This window comes from Vicugna pacos, chromosome 1 (genome assembly GCF_048564905.1).
Source record: "Vicugna pacos chromosome 1, VicPac4, whole genome shotgun sequence".
NCBI classification, from domain to species: domain Eukaryota; kingdom Metazoa; phylum Chordata; class Mammalia; order Artiodactyla; family Camelidae; genus Vicugna; species Vicugna pacos.
Genome location: NC_132987.1, coordinates 83551759 through 83573070, shown reverse-complemented (window position 1 = coordinate 83573070; position 21312 = coordinate 83551759). Strand labels below are relative to the sequence as shown.

At 37.3% G+C, this 21312-nt stretch overlaps 2 protein-coding genes across 13 annotated transcripts in view; one reads left to right on the top strand and one right to left on the bottom strand.

Moving 5' to 3' along the window:
* Positions 1–21312, top strand: part of CMSS1 (cms1 ribosomal small subunit homolog) — a 333735-nt gene that overhangs the window by 167859 nt on the left and 144564 nt on the right. For 2 of the 12 annotated variants that reach the window (XM_072966315.1, XM_031672269.2), the window contains one exon: positions 15242–15291. The exons of 6 other annotated variants lie outside the window; for them this stretch is intronic. Coding sequence is in view for 1 of the 6 variants with exons in the window: in XM_072966294.1 (XP_072822395.1) it covers positions 6587–6640 (54 nt within the window). In the remaining 5 variants the exon portion in view is untranslated. Of the gene's footprint in view, positions 1–6586; positions 6641–7069; positions 7281–15241; positions 15292–21312 lie in introns of those variants that run through there. 4 more of the 12 variants (XM_072966328.1, XM_072966321.1, XM_072966312.1 and 1 more) reach the window with 3 other exon arrangements.
* The window catches only part of LOC102533676 (filamin A-interacting protein 1-like), a 274618-nt gene that overhangs the window by 167378 nt on the left and 85928 nt on the right, over positions 1–21312 (bottom strand). The gene's annotated exons all lie outside the window — the stretch shown is intronic.

Below are 21312 nucleotides of genomic sequence, written 5' to 3'. Positions count from 1 at the left end.
AAATCTCCTGCACAAGGAGACCATCTCTTCCTATCTAAGGAGTATAACCTATATATTCCTATTTCTTCTGGAGCCCCAGTACTGCAGCACTTCCGTCTTGGACAGTTTTTCCAGTTGACTCCAGCTCCTCAACTCCACTCCTTGGTCCAAGCTGTGACCCTGTTTTCTTAGTCCTGTTCATGCAAGCTACTCTGCCTTTATAATGAATTGTTTTTTAAATTGTGGAATTGTTACATTTGAAGCAGTTTTTTAAAAAATACTCATCAATTTAGTCTCCTTAATACCTTTCCTGCAGAAAATCATCTAAGGTGCAAAGATTAAGGTAATCATGTTTTAATTTACTAATATGTTATTGGTATGTTAGTATTAAAAGTTCAGCATTAATGTAATAGGAAGGAAAGTGCGAATAACAAACTTATTCAGACTGATTTTACCAAAACTCATTATTATATGTAGTCAATGTTAAGATTTCAGATACATAAAGAGACTGGAGTATTTCTTCCTTTAGTTCTACAATATCCGGTACCTGCTTGCTAGTGAAAGAATGAATTATACCCAACAAGAGCAATAATGCCAGTGTTTTATTTCTGAACGTAATATTAAGAAAGCTGAGTCTTAAAATCCCCAAAATGATTATTTTTGCAGTTCTTTATTTGCATTTGGTGCATTTGTATGTGAAGAGAAATATATTGAACTCATATTTTCTGAGTTGCCATTATATGCCAGATACTATTTTAAGCCCTAGAAATCCAGTGACAAACAAGTCAGAAAATGCCAACTGTAACGGCATTTCCACTGGGAGGTGGGGAAGGTGGTCAAGAGAGGATAGAAAGGCAAAGACAGAAATAGACAGTGTGTTCCCATATCAGGACTTGAACCTGCAACCACAGCTGAACCACAGAATATCAGAGGACTTACATTGATTCATTCATCTACCTGTTCACTGTCCCACCAGAATTACAATGAGAGTCTGTTAACCATCATCAGAGCCGGGGAGATAACAAGGTGAACAGTGAGTGTTCTGCCCTGCCAATCCCTACCACACTTCTCAGCTTAAAATGAGATCAATAAATATTTAGCGAACACCTATTATGTGCTCCTATAGGTTTTCACTACTGGTTACAGTTTGAATTACAGCAGAGCCTTTTAGAAATAGCAGTGCTAATGCACCCCCCAAAAACCAATTAAATCAGAATCTGAGGGGTGATATCCTGGCATCAGTTATTTCTCCAAAGCTTCCTGGTGTGATTATGTTTTACAGCCAGCATTGAAAACCCATTTCCAATCAAGTCCTCAAGGACAGAAAAAAAAAGGAAAACATAAGAAGAAAAATCCACCCATGTTTGTAAAAGATAGTACCTTTCTGGAATTCCATAAAGAAAGGGGGTGAAGTAAATACTTAATTTCTCTTCATGTTTTTATCCAGTACATAAATATTTGACTCCTGTGAGTAGAAGGGAGTTGGAAAAAGTATAAGACATGCCCCTCCCCTCAAGGAGCTTAAACTTTGCTTACAAATAAAAGGCAGAGGGCCTAGAGAATTGAAAATACAGCAGTGCTCAAGAATTATCTCCAAATGGCAAAAGGCACACATAATCTGTTTTATGATTTCCCAAAAGGGCAAAGGACACTAGAGAGTTCAGAGCTTTTCTGATGCAAAACTAAGAAAATCATTCACCTCAACATTAACACTCAATAAAACAATTAATGTGCTCATTAGTTTTGCAGGGGAATATTCTTGATCATTTACAAGTAAGCTACCCATGTCTTATTTAAAGAGAAGATGTTCTCATTAGACGTAAATGTAACATTTCAAACTCTGTTATCTTGTGCTATTCTTATTTTATCTTTTCATAAACATTTGTGGATTGTTTCAAAAATATTGTGGAAAATTTGTGAATATTTGCAGGGGTACATGCCTCTCCAAAACCTGAGAACAGTCAGTGAACGTCCCCAGTGAGGTTTTTAGAAATAAATAGGAATTTATTGGGGCCTATATTTATACTTATATGCAAAGAATGTTTATTTTTTAATTAGACATTCACCAGACACAGTTTCCAAGGGAAATAGGATTTGTGGGTGGTTCTACTTTCCTAGGAGAAAAGTGCAGCCTTTTCACAATTTTGTAGAGCTTAGACAGCTTGTATAGAGCTTTGGTCATCCTCTTATTCCTCTCATCTCCCAATGCCTTTTGATCTTATAACTTACTGAGATTTCTTTGGGCTAATTAAAGAGAGTTGAAACTCAATGTTGTTAAGCTTCCCAATGATCACTTGACATCCCATTTCCAGGGAAAGAAGGGTTCCTCCTCCTGCCCAAGGTGAGTTCACTTCATTAATAATTTGTATTCTTAATTCCATAAATGCTGTCAGTTCTAAGAGACTTCAAGTTTGCCCTCTCACCTATGTAGATCTTCAGGCTCCCCTTTTCTCTCCACCATCCACTCAACCTAAAATCATGCTAAGACTTTTTCATCTAAGCAAGGGTGGGGTTGAGGAGAAGGCTCCCTTATCCTCCCTCCACCTCCTCATACCCAGTCTCTCTTCCAGCTCTTTCCCTGAATCTGCCCTCTTCTTTCTCCACTGACTTGCTCCCTGTCCACCTCCTATTCATTCCTCAGCCCACACTTGGGCTCTCACCACACAGGTCACCTCCAACATCCTTGTAGTCATACCAGTGGGCACTTTCCACCCTCATTTATCTTACTTCACCTGTCAACATTTAACACTGTAGACCACTCTGTCTGCCTTGAATTAATTCTTCTCTTGCTTTCTGTGACCCCTTTTGGTCCTGTTTTTTTCCCTACTCCTATGACTGCTTTTTCTCAAGCCCCTTTAATGGGTCATCTTCTGTCCATCTCATAAATGTCTATAGTTCCCAGGGTTTTATTCCAGCTCTCTTGCTCTTCCTTTTGTTCCTGGATAATCTTGTTCATCTTTGACTTCAGCTAGTGATATGTTGGAGCCAGTTCCTAAGAACCAGTTGTGCAAATCTCTTCTCAACTTTTTGTTCAATGACGATCATATTAATAGCTTGAAATTGGCCAAGATGGGAGTATTTATGCCACGGAAATAGGCAAATGCTACAAATCGGGTAGGTGTGGGGAGTTTTGTTTTATTTTCTGAGAGCTAGTTTTACAGCACACCACTGGCTTCAGCAATGACGTATATGCTGCCAATTTCCAAACCTGTGTCTCATACTTTTTGAGCTGCAGCCATTATTTCCAGCTGATTTCTGGCCAGCTCCTCTTGAATACCCAAATGGAACTCATTATCTTCTCCTAAACCAGCGCTCTCCTGCACTAGTCCATGCTTTGGCTAATGGCCCCACCGTTCTCCTGTCATCCTTGCAGAAAGCCAAAACCTCTCTCCTTCTAGACCACTGTATCTAATTGATAGGTATGTGTATGTCTGCACCATGTTTCACAAAAATCTAAGTTAGCTCAACGATATATATAATAGGACAGGACAGATTAATTTCTCTCACAGTGGTAGTAAAGGAGGGGATCTGGGCAAAAGAGAAATAAGCACAAGAAAAATAGATGAACTCAGAAGTGAGATAGGTACACAAAACACATGCCATGATGTCCAGCCAGCTACATCCTGCCAATTAGTTCAACATCCTGAATTGCTCTTTGCCAGCAGTGCAGTATGACAGCCTCCCTATTCGCCCTCCCTGCCCCCAGATTTACTGCTTTCCCACCCTCCCATTCACTTCCCACAATGCTTCCAAAGAGGTGATTCTTAAAACACAATCTGATTCTATCACACCATCTTTACCTTCAGCTTAGAAACTTTCAGTAGTTCACTGCTTTTGGAACAAAGTCCAAAGCATACCCAGAGGAAACCTCCATCTTTGGAGAACATTTCATCCTTTAAGACTTATCTTGGATATCACTCCTCTATGAAGCCTTCCCTGGCTCCCATTGGTACTTCTTCCACTATATGTGTATATCTATATCATAAAATATATGATTTGATTAAATATATGTACATTTGATTCCATTTGCAGTTGTTGAATGCCTCCTTTATGCCATGAATTATATTTGATATTGAGGATACAGAGTAAGACAGTCCTTGTTTTTAAGGACCTCTAGTTGAGAAGACACAGTTAAGCAAATTGTAAAAAGTGTAATAAGCTCTACACTGTAGAAGAGAAGCAAGGTGCAGAAATAACAAGGAGGAAGAAGAGGAACATTGTCTTACAGCACATATCACAATCTATTGTGATTATTACTTTTGTTTCCCACTAGAGTGGAAGGCATGTATATATCATGCACCACAGTGGGAAGTACAAAGTAGGTGTCATTGGTAGATGTTGAATGGCTGGATGCTGGATGGATAGGTGAATGAAAGGAAATTGCAACAACTGCCCAAAATTATTTAGAAGATTATCAACAAATTCCAGTGATCCTTATTTTCCTTGTCATCTGTTACCAACTTTATTTAGAGTTGAGTGAATGGGGGTATATGGATATGAGAACATGTATATTCTTACACTATATAGGCTAAATCTTTGCCATGGGAACTTCTTTTTGTGGTTCAGCCAGGTTTGAATCTGTTAGCCTTCAGGGAGGAACTGAGAGCCTAGCCTTTTCAGTCAGCCCTTTGCTAAATACATCAAAGAAGTCTGTCACTTGATGGTTCATTTGCTTTATAGCTTGCCAGAGGCTCAGGCAAAAGGTCCCAATTAAAAGATCTGTGTGTTTCTGTGGTCTCTTGCTCAACGGTGAGAGGAGAATCCTCAGGGCTTCAACATGTCACCGAACAATGCATCCAGTTAATCTTACTAGATTAAAACAAAACAAAAAAAGCCCCACACTGTTCTAAAACTTAGTAGTTCAGTTTCACCCATAGTCTTATTCCCTCTAATCTCTGAAGGCCTCTGTTCATGCTAATATAAAAGTGTCTAGACTGTAGAATAGTGGTTCGCAATCCTAGCTTAAAAAAAAAAAAAGGAAAGAAAAAGCAATACTGGTCTCCACCTCCAGAGAGTCACTGACCTGGTGGCAGGGCCCAAGCATCAGTATTTTTGAAAGTGCTCCAGTTAATGTTAATGTTTAGCCAGGATTTGAAAACACTGGCCTAAAGTAAAGAGCAGAGAACCTTACACTTAGCCTGGAATTCACTTCGCATGACTGCCTCTGTCTTACCTTTCAGGTCTGTACCTAAACGTCAGCTTCTCAGTGGGCCTCTCCCATTCCCCTGTGGCTCAGAGCATTTACAACAATCTGAAAATAACTTGTGTATTTATGGGTTTTTTTGTTTTTTTATCTGTCCCTCCTACTAGGTTAGGAACTTCTTGAGATATTTATTGGCATCTACTGTTGAGTGAATATGAGCTTTAGGTCTAGGAATATGTAAACTGCTGCGAGGCTGACTCAATGAAGGGGAGAAGGAGCTGGAAGACAGAGTAAAAGCCTGTGAAAGACTGAAGGCAAGAAATGCTGTACTTAATAGCACAGGGAAATATACACAAAATGTTATGATAAATCACAGAGAAAAAAAATGTGACAATGAGTGTGTATATGTCCATGAATGACTGAAAAATTGTGCTGAACACTGGAATTTGACACAACACTGAAAAAAAAAAAAAGAAATGCTGTACTTAGAGTAACAGATGGGCTTCAGAGATGATTCAAGTCAAGAAATAGTTCTAAATTGCAGTGCCAGAGATTGCCTACCCTTACCACTTCTTTACAAAAGAAAAACAAAACACTTTTTTATTCACTAAGTAATTCATGCTTGTTAAAAATTCAGGCAACATTGCTAAAAGTGAAACTTCTAATCTCCCTTCTCCAGGAGTAACCATTGTTTATAGTTTCATGTTTATCATTTAAAGTATATTATAATGTGTACACAAATAATATACAGGCTGGTTAAAACAGATTTGAACATTTTCAAAAATGTATTACTTGGTAACTATGATGTATATAAACATGTAGTCAAAGCCTGGAGTTGCCCTCTGGCAAGACACCTGTGAGGGTAACTTGATTTAGTGCAACTACATTTTCATTAAAAAAAAAAAAAACCTAGTTGCTGAGTGATACATTTTTTAAACTGTCTAATTTCTGTTGAATCACCTTGTATTTTACACACACACTTTACAAAAATGAGTTTTATTGTACCTACTATTAATGAAGGTTAGTTATTTTAGAAGTTAGTTTTCCTCCCAAAATTGAGGCTTAGATTTAAATTGTTGTAAGTGGTGATAAGTTTGATAGTGCATTCTTAGGTTATCACAATTTAGGTATTTGAAAACATACTAGTTCAGGGGTCAGCAAACTCTGCAGGCCGAATTTAACCCTTCACCTGCTTTATAAATAACGAGCTGTGCTCATTCATTTACACATTGCCTATAGCTCCTTCTGTGCTGTAATGGTAGAGGTGACTATTTGTGACAGAAACCATATAGCCCACAAGATCTAAAATATTTACTCTCTGGTTCTTTGGGGGAAAAGGAAAAAGTTGGCTGATTTCTGCTCTAGTTGATCAAAAAGATTATCCTGTCAGTAAACAATCAGAATAAACCACCTGAGCCCGGTGTATAAGAATGTGCTGATGGTTCTGGGGTTTTACTTTTCTAGGTAAAGAAATATGTCCGTTTGCTTTTTGCAGCAAGGAAGTCTGCCAGAGCCTTGGTAAGTGATGGATAGGGAAGGAGTGGTGAGGCATGTTCCATCTAGCTGGGTCCTGTCTCCTGTTAGGCAGGTCACATCTTCTCCCTTTATATTCTCTCCCTTCCCAAGGGGAAGTGCTTGTTACAGATGTGGCTAGGGTTTTCAGAATATCTGTAGGTTGGATCCTTTGAATTTAAACCAGTCTGCCCTGTCTTTGCTGCCAAGCTTCATAAATCATTTGACTGAACAATTAAAGGGCTGGGCGCTTTGTTGAATGCTGCTCCAGGTGCAGTGGGGTGGCTCCCCTGCCCCAGCCACTCGGCCTGCAGGGTAGGGGACCCCACACAGTGTCAGCTGTGAGGGAGGCACTACAAGACCTTTGGTTTTCATCTCCACTGAGCTTGTCTCTTTTCTCCAATCCCAAGTTTTGTTGAAAGTTCCCCTTTTTGGAGATTCCATCAGAAATCTACCAGTGATAGGTCTTGAAGCGTTTGCATTAGCCAGCTCGGAAAGATGTGGTGCCATGACAGGTGGAAAGCATTATGCTGGGAGAGGCTTGCCAGGAGCCAACCACTTCCTCTTTGCTGTGGATTGATCTCTAATAAGTGCCTCCTTCCTCTGGAGCTGGTGGTGTGTAAACTCACAAGCCGATAACTCTTGGGTAAGTTGTGTACACGCTGGCTCTGCATTTGGTTTAGAGTTAGGGTTGCAATGTCACTCTTAAGTTATAAATTATTCGGTGGTTAGGGTGCCCTTTTTGTATTCCTTTTCCTTTTTTCATCCCTTGTGGTTCCTTGTTGTTCAAACCATTGCCCCTACAGAAAATACGTGTGAATACATTGTATCCCCTGATGAACATTTGCTTTTAAGCTTCTATGATTTAGACTAGAATATCCCTATAACCTCAGGTATGAATATTCACATTTTCTAATACCATCGGTTGCTACCTGCCACTTTCTCCTTGCTTTAACAAGATTTGTATGCAGCTCCATACTCTCTCAGTAATTCAGAGTTTGACTGGAGGTAGCCAAATATCTGAATGACCTATATAGCTGAGGATAAAGCTGACTTATACAGCTAAGTGTTTATCTGCCCATTGTATAGGTGTGATTGCCCTGAATTTTTAATGATGAAATTATGGAACTGGGAGGAACCTTGAAGATCATCTAATTGTACAGACGTGGAAAGGGCCTATAGACCTGGAGTGACATGTCCAAAATGATGAAGCCTGGTCCTTTAGGCCTTCAGATCTGATGATTTACTCTGTAGTTATACATCCCACCCATAAGACTTCACCCCTAAAGCATGATTTAAACAAAAGGAAATACCAGAAACTTTAGTTTGGGTTCATGTTGCTTTCTCTGATGAGTATGTGTGTGTTCTAAGTCTCTCTCTGCTGTCTGCAAATCAGACATTCTTGCTAGGTTGCATCAGTGTCCAGGCGACATGATTGATGAAGAAAGGGCAAAGGAGGGATGACGTAATGGCTCATGCTGCGTTTACCTGCGAATTATCTCTAGCTGTATACTGCTCGGTGTCTGTGTGACTCATGTGCTGAGGCGCTGCCATCCCTGTTATGCAGCACTGTGGCCTCACACTTACCTCATCCTATGTTTCTCTCCTTTTCTTGCCAAATCTGATTAGAAGCACTTTTGTTTTGAGCCCATATTTATGAAGCCATAAGTGAACTTTGTACCATTGACTATATGAAGAAAATAAAAGAATGTTAGAATAGGCAAATTATATATTGACTTGGTCAAATCAGATGGATATCTCTCTCAACTTGGTTCATTAAATACTTACATAGGACCTATGATGATGCTGATAGTTTTCTTCCTCACATGGCTATTTTGTCTCAGTTTCAGTTCAACAAATTCACAGCAAACAAACCTGTAGCAAGTGCCTGCCTACCTGTGTCAGTGACTATGGTACATGCTTTCACATGCACTTTTTCTTGTAAACCTCAAAGCAGTTACTACTTGTAATCATTTTAAAGGTGAGAACACTGGCCCAGTTCACCTAGCTAATATGTGTTAGAATTGGGATTGGAATCCTGGTCACAAATGTCTTTGATTTATATAATCAAGATTTTTTTTTGTAAGAAAAATGTCCAGTTTTCTCTAGTTGATATTAATACTTGATCTAGCATCTGTCTCTGTTCTTTGTTTATCCTTGGGATACTAGAAGTCAAGAGAATAGTCATATGTATAATTATTGAACAATAATCACTCAAGTTTTTGGTGGAGTTTTGTCATACAAACACTAAGTTTGCTTGAATTCAGCTTTAACTGCTCAGCAAACAAATATAAAAAGAGAATGAATAATAATTTACATTGTGCAGGCAAGTCTATTAAGGTTATGAGTTATGTTCAATGAGTCTATGCCGAGGAGTGAACCTGAAATAGGAGATGTGTATTGTTTTTTCTCAGTTCATGTCTATTCCCATGTTCTCTCTCAGGGTAAGTATCTTGCCTTGCTCAGTGTCCTGTTTTGTGCAAGCTACATCCTAAATTCAAGCCAACTATTCCATCTTGTAGTCAGCCAAAGCCACAGTAATCTACACCAATGCTAGAAGAAAACCTACCTGAGTTGGACCTACTGAGAGGCAGTATGTTGGTTTCCAGCATGGGGCCTTCCTAGGGGATGTTCCAGGTAATTTTGGCACAACTTAGCTTTTTTCCTTACATATTCTTTAAAAAATCTAAACCCCAAGTAAAATGCAACTCCTGTAGGTTGCTATTGGCTTGCATATTATTAGGCAGAGAATCCTCATTTACATTGAACTGAAACTGTCTTGGGCTCAACAACATTGTACATATTGGTGGCTAAGCATATCTTCCATTTTCTGTGTGTGGTGCCAGGTTAGAAGGATTAATACTAAGCAGATCAAACGCTCACTCTGTCCATAAGAGAAATGTATTTTCACTGAAACCAAGGAGGAGAACAAACAGAAGGAAAATTGTGATGAAGTCACTCAACGAAGTGGTAGAGAGAGGGGATTAAGAAAACCCCACTGAATTTAGCCACTGGTGACCTTTGAGAGAATAGCTGTGATCAATCAAGATACAAGGAGTTAAACATCATCTAGTGTTAAGTCAGAGTAGTCAGCAGGATATGAATCCAGGAATGGCTCAGCAGGAAGACAGGGCACAGGGACACAGAATTGAGGTACCAGGACCAGGGCTGGGTGATGGTGGTACATAAACGATAGGATTTGGAGGTTAAAAGCAGAAGCACACGGTGCCATCCAGAAGAATTCTGACTTCTGCACTTATCTGACATTCCCCCATGGTTCTGGTGGGGAAGAACCAGCCTCTGAGGGAGTAGAGGCAGGGGAGTCATTGGTGTCTGTTGGCAAGTAGCTTCTCAGAGCCACATACCCATTGCACATTGGTTTTCATACAGTTACTTTTCTTAGTAGTTAGGTTCAAATTTGCGTGCAATTGGGGAAATCAAAACTAGCTCTGCAATGCTGTCATTGGTTTAGGGAAGAGGTTGCCAGAATGCAGTATGCATAACTGGAGAGCCAGTAAAGGTTCAACTCTCATGAATAGAAAACCAACTCATTCATCACACCAAACCTTATCATAGTTAAGGAAGTGAAGTTAAAACCAGGGCACCTCCCTTTCTTTCCTGTGTTTGTGTAGCTAATAGCACCTTGCATTGTTAAAAGTGAAATCTTGCCGATAACTTTTTTTTTCCTCGGATTGCTCACTTTGTTTTTTTTTACTCACTATTCTCTGTGGACTACAGGAGACCACTTGACTGCTGTCACTAAGAAACAGACTGCCTTCGAAAAGCTGAAGCTGGAAGACTAGTGTACTCCAACTAGGACAGGGTCACACACTGTATGTGTATATTATATATGTAGATTCCAGACCAACTAAATGTAAATCCATAATCAGATGTGGCTCAAGAATATGCATATTAATAAGTTCCTCTGAGGATTCTTATGAAGCTAAAATTTAAGAACCACTGGTCTAGGAAATGTATGTGTGGTATAATAAACCAAATTCTAGAAAAGTAACATTTTAACAAACCAAATTCTTGTTATTCTGAAGTTGAATTTTATTAATATAAAAATATGCCCAGGCTTATTTGTTTCAATGCAAATGTATAAACCTCTTTGAAACTCTTAGGAGAAAAATTTTAATACAAGGTATATGTGGAATGTTAGCAGCAGTAGTAAGTTAAACACACTTGGGATATGAGGATAAGGAGATTGTTGTGAATTCAGAAAGACTGTATGTTTTGTGACATTTCTATCATTTCCCAAGAACAGAAAGAGGTGAAAGGAGGGGAAAACACAGAGAGAAGGCTTCCTTGGCTTTGAAAATCCTAATTCTTTGTTCTTGCCTCCAAAGTGCAGCTGCTTCCTACTCAACAGGCCCTTTGCCACAAGCCAGCTGTGTCCCATTTATTCCCACCTTCAATACTGGCCTTTTCAGCCCATATACATCAGAACTAGAATGGAGAAGAGTAGAAAAGAAAAAAGCAATTTGATAGGAAATATAATTGAAGTTTTATAGCAAAGAGGGAAGCAAGTCTTCTAGTTTCTAAAAAGACATAAAGTCTTAACCAGAAAGCCCTTAGCTATAACTCTTTCGGTAAAACCATTTGTTGTAATTACAAACTGTATGGGATCAGGTATATTGGGGAAATGCTAGGGGTGGGGTAGTAAGAGAGGCTGGCTCCATCTGATTCCACTGCCCCTGTTGAGATAACCTCAGAAGCTAACCCAAACTAATCTCTTCCTCAGCGCTCATCTGTTATTTGGCTCTGTTTAAATTTTATCTTGTTGTCTTTGAATTATTTCCTTTGTGTAAGACATTTCTCAAAATAATCTCTAAATTTCTTGTGTTAGGAACTGTTACATACTTCCTTTGGGAACACTCATCAGCACACTTCTTTCCTCCTTCCCCATAATCATCATCACTACTACCCACAGATTGATAAACTTGAGTCCCTCCTTTCATTTGTTTTCATGAGGTGATCATCTATAATTTTCTGCTCTAAAGCCTCCTTTAAAACATTCTATTTCTTCTACATAGTCACCAAATCCATTATTCAAATCCCAGACATTTTAGTTTTACCCTTATAATTTTATATTATTAAAACTCAGCTTTGGAATGATGAGAATTCAGCTTGTTTATCTTACATCGTCTCTTCCCGTAAGAAAATTCCAGCTTCGGAAGCACTCAGCCCTTAGCGTAGTAACTCCTAGAATTTGCTACTTCAGTGAAGATATTGAAGCTAAGGGCAAATGTTCCTGTTTTGAATCAGATAACCAAATTAATAATTGCAGCATGTCAGCCAGAGTAAGCAAGCATTCTTAATAGGTAGAACCATGATGCATTGTCTTGAGCTGTTTGATCACTAAACCACAGCAAGCTGTTAAAATTATGCCATCTCTAATGTGCATTGTGAGAGATAAGAAACCAAGAACAAACTTGTTTTTTAAAGTATTTTTGTTTGGTCTTGTTTTATGTCCTCTTCTTCCAGAACTGGAGCATATTCATCTTTATAACTCTTTCAGTATTTACTAGCTTTCTTAGTGCCTTCGCTAGTATTTTTCATGTGGGGCTTACACCATTTTGTGGCCTATAATTTTCCCTAACTTGCTATGTTTCTTGTGTTCTTGGCATTCATTAGCCTATTGTCAGAGATTTGTAATGGGAAGAAAAGGAGAAATCACCTGTTGTTTTCAGCTCTAAAGGACTTCATTACTTTTCTTATTTTTCTTTTTGTGACTGTGAAAGTCAATAAGTTGAGTCTCTCAGATTTAGCCTTTTTATCTTTTGTTCACATTTGACTAGAAGATCATGTAAAGCAGAGTGATGTGTCCACAAAAAAGATTTTTGCCGTGTTCACCAACCCATTTTATATTAAATATCAAATTCTGAAAATCCATGCGTATACATCTCCCACCATAAAAAGGTGGTGCAGTGAGAGAAACCAAATCATGAAGAATGCAAAAGTCCAGTCATGGGAAACCAATAAGAGATCCATTATACAAGACAGAAATGAATTAGGGACAAAATATACTCTCAATTGGCTGGCTGAGGCACCAGGAGACCTAGAACTGGCCCAGAATATATGCAGATTTTGCTTGGTTACAAGGCCAACCTCCAAAGTGCTTTAAACCTGACAAGTGCTTCACTGAGGGAAGCTGGAGTGTTGTATGGGCAAAATGGGTCTTGTTACTTTGACTGCCACTGTTCTGAATTGTAATATAAGATGGACTGGAATCATTGGGAAAGATTATTAGTTCCCTGGTGATTCCAGGAAGTTGGCAAGAGCTGGCCACTGAGGGAGTAGAGGCACATGTCTGTTGGCATCTGCTGGTGAGCAGATTCTCGTGGCCTCCCACCCATTGGTTATTACATAGCGTGGGATTACTAGTTTTCTAAGTAGATAGGTTCTAATTTTCTTGCAATTTTGGAAACTGAGGCCTTCCTGGGGCTTAAGGGTTGCAGCTGATTTCCCTAGCACGACCTTGCATGGGACCTAAATACAGGGTGTTGCCCATCTCATCTACTAAGTTTGCACAATATTTTCTACCTTCTTAATCTTTGTACTAACATAATTACAATAAATTGCTGCTGCTCTTGGAGATAATCTCTTTTCTCACATCTAGGTTTAAGTTTTTCAATGAAGCTACTTAAGCAGTAGGGAGGAAAGAGCCTTTCCATAAAGTTAAGGTCTTTTCTGATAGAGGTAACTACTCCACCCCTCCTTCCCAATTAGATCCCCTGCCAGCAATAGCATAGACTTGAGCTAGTGCCAAATGTTTTAATACCATAAGGACTCACTTGATAAAGGCTATGCATGGCAAAGGAAAAAAACAGTCAAAGTTCCCAAAGTAAAATTTTCCAAGATTTCCATGAGATGCAGTTAAGGCACCCTTCATCTAATTGTTACCATGTGTTTGCTGTAGTCATTGGTACCCTGCAATTCTCATTCTCCAGCTCTTCTAGAGATTAGAAATTATAGGAAATGCTAGACATGTCAAGATGGAAATCTACTCTAGTCACAGAGATTTGGTCTTTAACAAGAGGTACAATGGCATACCCAGGGAACAACTATGGGATTAATACTGTGGTTGTTCCGAATAATTATTCATCTTTAGTAGCATTCAGTGTTATACTTCATTGTTCAATTAATATTTTGTAAGTGTTTGCTAGCTTTGCTTTCCTTATTGTTTTAAACTCTAGGAAAAGGATTACTGTCTTGCTCTGGTCCTTATACTTTGCATGAAGAACTAGCATAGCCCAGGAAGTGCCAACATGAAATAGTAGTTGGTTAACTAACTAGATGATTCTAAATGATTTCATAGATCTCTGGGCATAGGAGAGATTAATTAATGATTAATACTTACAAAGTACTCAGACAATTCAGAGATCTGGGACATTTACCTATAAATACAAGAAAGAGATATTTTTCTCTATTTAGCTGATTTTCAGATCTCATAAATGATAGTTTTAGCCTCAAAGTCCACCAAACCTTTACCATAGTTGCTAACGAATAATTAAGTTGACAAGTTTGTGATAGACTCAAAAGAAAAGTAAAAGATCTGTGGCCATTAAATATTAGAATGTCCCTGAATGGGAATTCAGATTGAGTGCAGGTGACTGAATTTAGTGAGGCCTGTTTTATCTTAACCACTCAAGACTTTGCCTCCTGTTTGAAGAAATTAATGGGTTTTAATCAAATCTGCAATATTACTTAAGAATATAAGATTCATCTTCAGTTCAGTTTATTTTCCTCTTGTCTTAAAGCAAAATGATGGCTAGTATAAATTTCCACATAATTTCTCTGAGGAAGTTAGAGCTCACAGTAGTAGTAATAATAATGATAGCATTAAAAGCAGGAACAAGATTGCCTGTCCCTGTTAGCAACATGAGTAGTCAGAAGCATTAATGGACCGTGAAAACTGGAGGGCTGGGGTGACCATGGGTCAGAGCTAACATACATAGGCAAGCACAGTATAGGGGAAACTTTCATCACCTCCACTACACTAAGCCTTTTCTCTTGATAGGACAAGCTCTTAATTTCCCCTGGTTGTTAATCTGGCACCTTTCACGACCATCAGTGTTCACTTCGGAAAATAAAAAAGCAAACAACCAAAACATCTTAAGTGTTAAGGGGGAAAGAAAATCAACAGAGGAAATTACAGTAGCACTTGATACAGTGGCACCTTTTTATTGAGTCATATGAGGTGAAGATATTTGAAAGTTTGCAGCTTTGACAGTCTCTCTTTAAGACAGTAACCAGAGGTCTTGGGAGAGAAAGTAACATGCATATACTGCCACAGTTTAGCTATGGCCTTTATATGTATATGTGTCCACATTTTCAAAATTGACCTCTTAAAATATATATGAGAGTCAAGTGGTTTGAAAGTAAGTACCACTTCCTTTCTTCACTGCTTTTGCTCCCTGTTTGGCATTTCCTTTCTAACATTAATTACTGTTTCTAAAGGAATTGGTGTTTCTTGACCTAGTATAGTTTCTATTTTGGATAGTCCATCAGTTTGAGACACCTGCCATGTCTTTTGGAATCTAGTCTATTGAGGATTGAATTACCATACCAAATTCTCACTTTCTTCTACCTCTCTTGTTTTAGGTAAGTCATCTGATTGGAGTGACATTTCATATGACAGCATTTTCCATTTGGTAAAGTATTACTGTTTTTATCAAATGATATAAACTTTGGTTTTTGTGATTTCTCAATTTATATTTTCCCACAACATTGACCTCTGGAGTATACCCTGTCTTGAAGGCATATATCTATATATTTATATATCTATATCTATCAGAGAGACAGGTGGGGGGAGCGGAGAAGGGCTAAGAAACAAGGGAAAAGACACATAACTAAATATTTTTCTATGTGGAAAAAAAACCCCACAATTGAAAGAAACCTACCTCTTTATAACTATTTTCATCAATTTTGCCTGTTACAACTTAAGGGAGTGAAAGAGTTGTTATGCTTAATTGTACTTAGAGAGGCTTGTTTAATTGTACATGGAAAGGCTTGAGCTTACTTCAGAAAATCCAACCAAGTTTAGAGCAGTGGCTTCCTGAATTGTATTTGGCGAAAATCTGACATTCCTCAAAATGTTGTTTTACATCTTGGGAAAAGCATTTCTATTTCATCAGAGGACTTTTCTTTTGAATCAGAACTTTAAGTCTTCAGCATTTATTTATTTTAAAACATAGTTATTAAATAGAAGAAGCAAAATATATAATTTTAGAAATAAAAAACCAGAATTCTGTGGTACAGAGATGGTCCTAGGGCTTATAGTCCATAATAATAGAAATTGAAGCCTCCAGAAGTGAACATAATGAAAGGGACAAAGGAGCACATCATAATATCAGATGACTTCTCCTTGATGTTCTGGGTCTTCTCACTAGTGGGAAGGATGTCTGTACTTGCTACACTTTCTGCAGAGGTAGGTGGGTGATGAATCCTAGCAATTCTTTTTCCATTTGCAGATATTTTTCTTTCTGTAGTAGGTACATGTTGAACTATTGGGTAACAAGCAACCAGAACCTAAAAACCCTGTTCCCAGCATCATTACTTTCCCAGTGCTTCTTGACTGGGAATTTTATTGTATGATTTCTTCTAGAGATTCCCTTGTTAAACAAATATAACTTTAAATACCCAGAGAACCAGTTGTATGCCATATTCCTTTGACTCTACTACTCTATTATCTCTTCCCTCTCCCCAGTTTTAAAATTTCTCAAACTTACTACTTAGTGATTAGTAGTTATAAATCCTATTGAGGCCATGGAACACTTATGGCTTTTTTTTTTTTCTGATTGAGAGACGTCACAATCCTTAGATGTTAGATGAAACAGTGATAGGATAACATTGACATTCTATTTAGAAAGTTTAGTGGTTCAAGCAGAGTTCCTTCTAGATCAGAAGGCTACCTTGACTCTACCCAGATAGGCCCCACCTCACAGATCCAGGAGTACACAGAGTGGCGAACATTTTTGCTCTGCAAAGCAGTGTGCTTTGGTTGAATGAGTGGATGGATACATACATATTCATATATGACTTTTAAATATGAGTTTGAATATTTTAATATTGGAGATTTTTAATGAAGAACTTCCCACTTTAGTCACAGCTACTTTGTGTTTGGCAACATACGATATTACATGGATGCTTTCTCATATTGAGATTCTCATTATTCCCGTATCTATAATCCTGTACCTAAAGTTAGATTTCTTTAGAAAACCTTTGTGAGGGGAATGATAGGTGAGGAGCAAGGGATAAATAATACCCTTTAACTCAAAATATTCAACACACAGTTAAAAAAAACCCAAAATGTTGGTGGATTCTATACTTGAGTTGGATTTTTAATACCTTCATCTGTCTTTCATATTCCAAAAGGATAAAATATCTTAAAATTCTTTCAAGTTCTTTTATTAGAAAGGAGGTTGGTGGAATTAGTATCTTGTCAACCATATGTAAGGTTTGTAGATATGAGTTGTATAAAAGTAAATTAATTTCAATACTGTTTTCCCTTTTTCTTTCCTGAGAATCTGTCTAGTTTCTCATTAATGCCTTTAAAAGCCCAAAACTAAACAAAATATTTCTTGTATTTTCAAAGAAATTGGTCATCCAGAGAAAATTCCAGCTTTCTGGTATAGTATTTTATAACTTTAGAGAAAAATCAAAAGCCTTTTGAAGAATATATGTCATTTAGTAAAGGGTAGGAGCATCTGGGGATAAGAGTCCTTCCTAATACTTGAAGACTGGGAGAAGTTCTGATTCTTAAGGAGGAAATCAGATTCCCAACCCCATGCCAAGTGAAGTATCTCATTCACTCGGTTCAGTTTCAGCTCAGCTAAACTGCCATCAGAAAAAGCAGACACATGTGGATGATAATTACAAAATGAGTTGATATGGAGACTAAGATACTAGTGGTAGATTGATTTCTGAATCCACTAAGCATATTCTGACAGCAGTCCCCATTTCAAGGTCAGTAAGTTATATTAGACAAAGTATGCAAAACATATTTGAAACTAAATTCAATAGAAAATGAAACGATCATATTATTTTTGTTTCTTTTCTAAAATAAGGTCTTTCTCAACAGTTGAAAAATATTTTTAAATATTCTCAATCTCAAGTTCATTGCTTCTAGAATTCTGATTGTCCTTGAAATTGAATGCTGAGATTATTGAAGTAAAAATTACTACAGTTATGACTGAAATTGCAGAAGAGAAACTGTCTCCTAAGTTCTCTTACCTCAGTGTCCCCATCTGTTTGCCTTCACTGGGCTAAAAGTCCCATGAATTTATGGACTTTGTCTGCTGGTGCTCATTTTTGTGCCTATAGCAGTTGTCATCCTGCCAGGTACACAGTACCACTCACTGAGTATCTGATAAATGAGAAGAGGTACCATAAATGTAAAATAATCTCAACCACATTGAGAGACTTTTAAAGTTAATATTATTTTAACTGGCTTAGATGGAAATTTTTCTAAAATATTTCCATTTATTTGCCTTGAAAGAACATATGCTAACCATATTTAAGCTCTTTTTGATGACTCAAGGTCATCACTCAGTTCAGTTCAGTTCAGCAAGTGTTTATTTAGCACCTCCTATGTGTGATGATCCTCTCAGTCTCTTTTGGATACATAGGTCTGTTTACCACTGTATTACACAGCTTCTGATTGCTGTGTTTGGGGCTATTGGGCCAGCTTTTTATAGCTTCTTTGATTTCCTGACTATTGGCAGGCTTCTGTGAGGGTACCTCTCTGAACCTTCCTCCCTATGTGATACTTACAATCTTTCTGAGTGTGAAGCTAAAATAACCACCATACAAATATGCATATAAATTAAGAGCACACTAGGAAACTCTTTAATATGTAAAGTCCATGAAATTTGTAGATTGTGGCTGCTCAAGGGTCCTTTTTATCCTTTTGCTTATTTCTTGGCTCTCTTGAGTTGTAACATGTCTTTTTTAAGATTTTTTTTTCTATTGAAGTATAGTTGATTTATCATGCTGTGTTAGCTTCTAGTATATAGTAAAGTGATTGTTATACATATGTATGGTCTTTGTCATTATCACTTATTACAGGATATTGACTGTAGTTCCCTGTGCTATACAGTAGACCTTGTTGTTTATCTATTTTATATATAGTTTGCATGTTCTAACATTTCTGATGCATAAAAAGTTGCTTTAAATTTATGAAACACACATTTCCTTTATCCCCTCTCTTAATACTGCTTCTAGGAATAGATTCACATTTTGCAACACCTCAGTCTATGTTATCCAATGACCAAGTAAGAATTAATTAGTTGTGCCTAAAATATTAATCAGTGTATTCTTATCTATAGTCCACAGGTTCCTTATGAATTATTCTATATTTGCCTGAGATTTGGTTTAATTTTGAACTACAATGGAGACCTTTAAATTAATTTGTATTCGTTTTCCAAATTCAGTGTATGAGTGTGTGTGTGTATGTGTGTGTGTGTGTACCTTCTTAATAAAGACTTCTAGAGGAAGGGATAAACTAGGGGTATGAGATTAACAGATACAAACTACTATATATAAAATAGAGAAGCAGCAAGGATATACTTTACAGCACAGGGAGTTGTAGCCATTTTTTTGTAATAACCAATGCAGAGTATAATCTGCAAAAAATACTGAATTACTGTGCTGTACACCTAACATAATATTGTAAATCAAATATACTTCAATTCAAAAAAGGCTTCTGTAGCAGGCTCATTTTGATATTCTCCCTTGTCAAAATGATGTGTTCTGAAAATGTCTATCACTAAAAAGCGATATTTACAAAATACTTGTTAAATTACATGGCTCTATATGATTATCAGTTGAAAATGAAGTGAATGCTGGAGAGAAGTCGACTCAGTCTGTACATTATACAGAGCTGAAAGAACTAGCGTGTTAGATCAGCAGAGGTTTCTGAGGCTCTGATGCAGACTGGAGCAGTAAAGCTGGAAGAAGTTCTTTTTTTTTTGGTTTGAAGAAAAGCGATTTTAATTCTTTTTTTTTTACATTTTTTATTGATTCATAATCTTTTTACAGTGTTGTGTCAAATTCCAGTGTTCAGCACAATTTTTCAGTCATTCATGGACATATACCCACTCATTGTCACATTTTTTTCTCTGTGATTTATCATAACATTTTGTGTATATTTTTCCCTGTGCTATACAGTGTAATGGAAGAAGTTCTTAATACCTCCCAATGACCATGTTAATCATACCTATACTGCAATTACCTCTCCCATAATTAGTAACTGTTACTTAGCTCATCACATCCCTTTAACTCCTTTTTATCCTCTTTAACCCTCTGCCTTATTTACGTGCTCAAATCTACCTGGCACCCACCTTTCCACATGAGAACAAGAAAAAGCACCATAGTAACCAAAGAATGAAATTCCTCTGTATGTACTTTGTATTACCAGCAACATGTCTACCAAGATCTTTTCTGAGGAGTCAGTTAATGAAGAAACTTGAGAATCCTTGGATTACCTACCATTTAAAGTTAAATTGCGATATTTTGGTCTACTTAAAGACAGTAGCAGATCGTTTTTTTCTTCTAAAATTATTCCTAGACTTTTTGGGTATATGGTTTGACTATATTTCCATTCCTTTTCTATTTTAAAGTCTTCTCTTTTTAGAAGGTATAAATATAAGCTGATGTGTTTTTGTGTAAGAGTCTTTTACATTCTCTGGGAGTCTAATCTTTCTTTCAAGCTGTTATCACATATTAAAGAATAAGAGAATTTTCATCATATTGTCATCTGACTTCATGATTTATTTTCATTTGATTTTTTTATTCACTTGGGATTTATGAGAGAATTCCAGAAAGCTACAGCGGTTCCTTTTTTTTTTTAGTTAGAGGAAGTGGCTAATATGAGGTAAAAGGCACGAGGACACGAGGAATGTGGCCATGAGGAAACTGGCTTGAAATGTCTATATACTATATGCAGTTCTATTTTCTGAGTAATATCTCTGATTCAGTAATCACCCTGGGTAATAGCCATACAAGTTTTCTTATTTCCTGGAAAGCTTTACTATAATCGAGAACTTTGCTATCGTATCATGTACCTTGTAATTTTAGTTTCTAAAATTATGTGACATTTGATGTCTTCATTTCTCCATGCAGCCTTAAAAAACCTTGTATCTTCATTTACTTTATTTGCTCCCACACCCTCTTTTCTATTTTAGATAATTCTTTGCAATTCACTTCACTATTCTGCAAATAAATCATTTGTAGATCTTCTAAAAGCTGGATTATCTCACTTATAGTTTAGTAATGTGGCTTCCTGGTAGAAGACAAGTTTACAACCAGAAGCTGTAAGTTCAAAATCTGTACAAGTTTACACTAGAAAGCCAAAATATTTTCTCTGTAGTCCCTGAATTTCTAAAGGTTAGATGCTGTTAGTATAGAAACAGAATTAATCTGTTTAGCTCTGGGTATTTCAAAGGCCTAAGATACAGCATGTGAGAGACCCAGCATTAAGTGTTTATTTTTAATGATTTAGTTTAAAATTTACCAAGCCACTATACATGTTGCTATTTACTTACTAAGAGCTATTTTATTAGAAGGTAATGAGTAACTTTGGGTTTTCTTTGCATCTATGTGCTCTGCTTTTCAAGGCCTGTCGATTGCCTAGACCTCGGATCCCCATGCAGAATTCCCCAGCTTACTGCTCT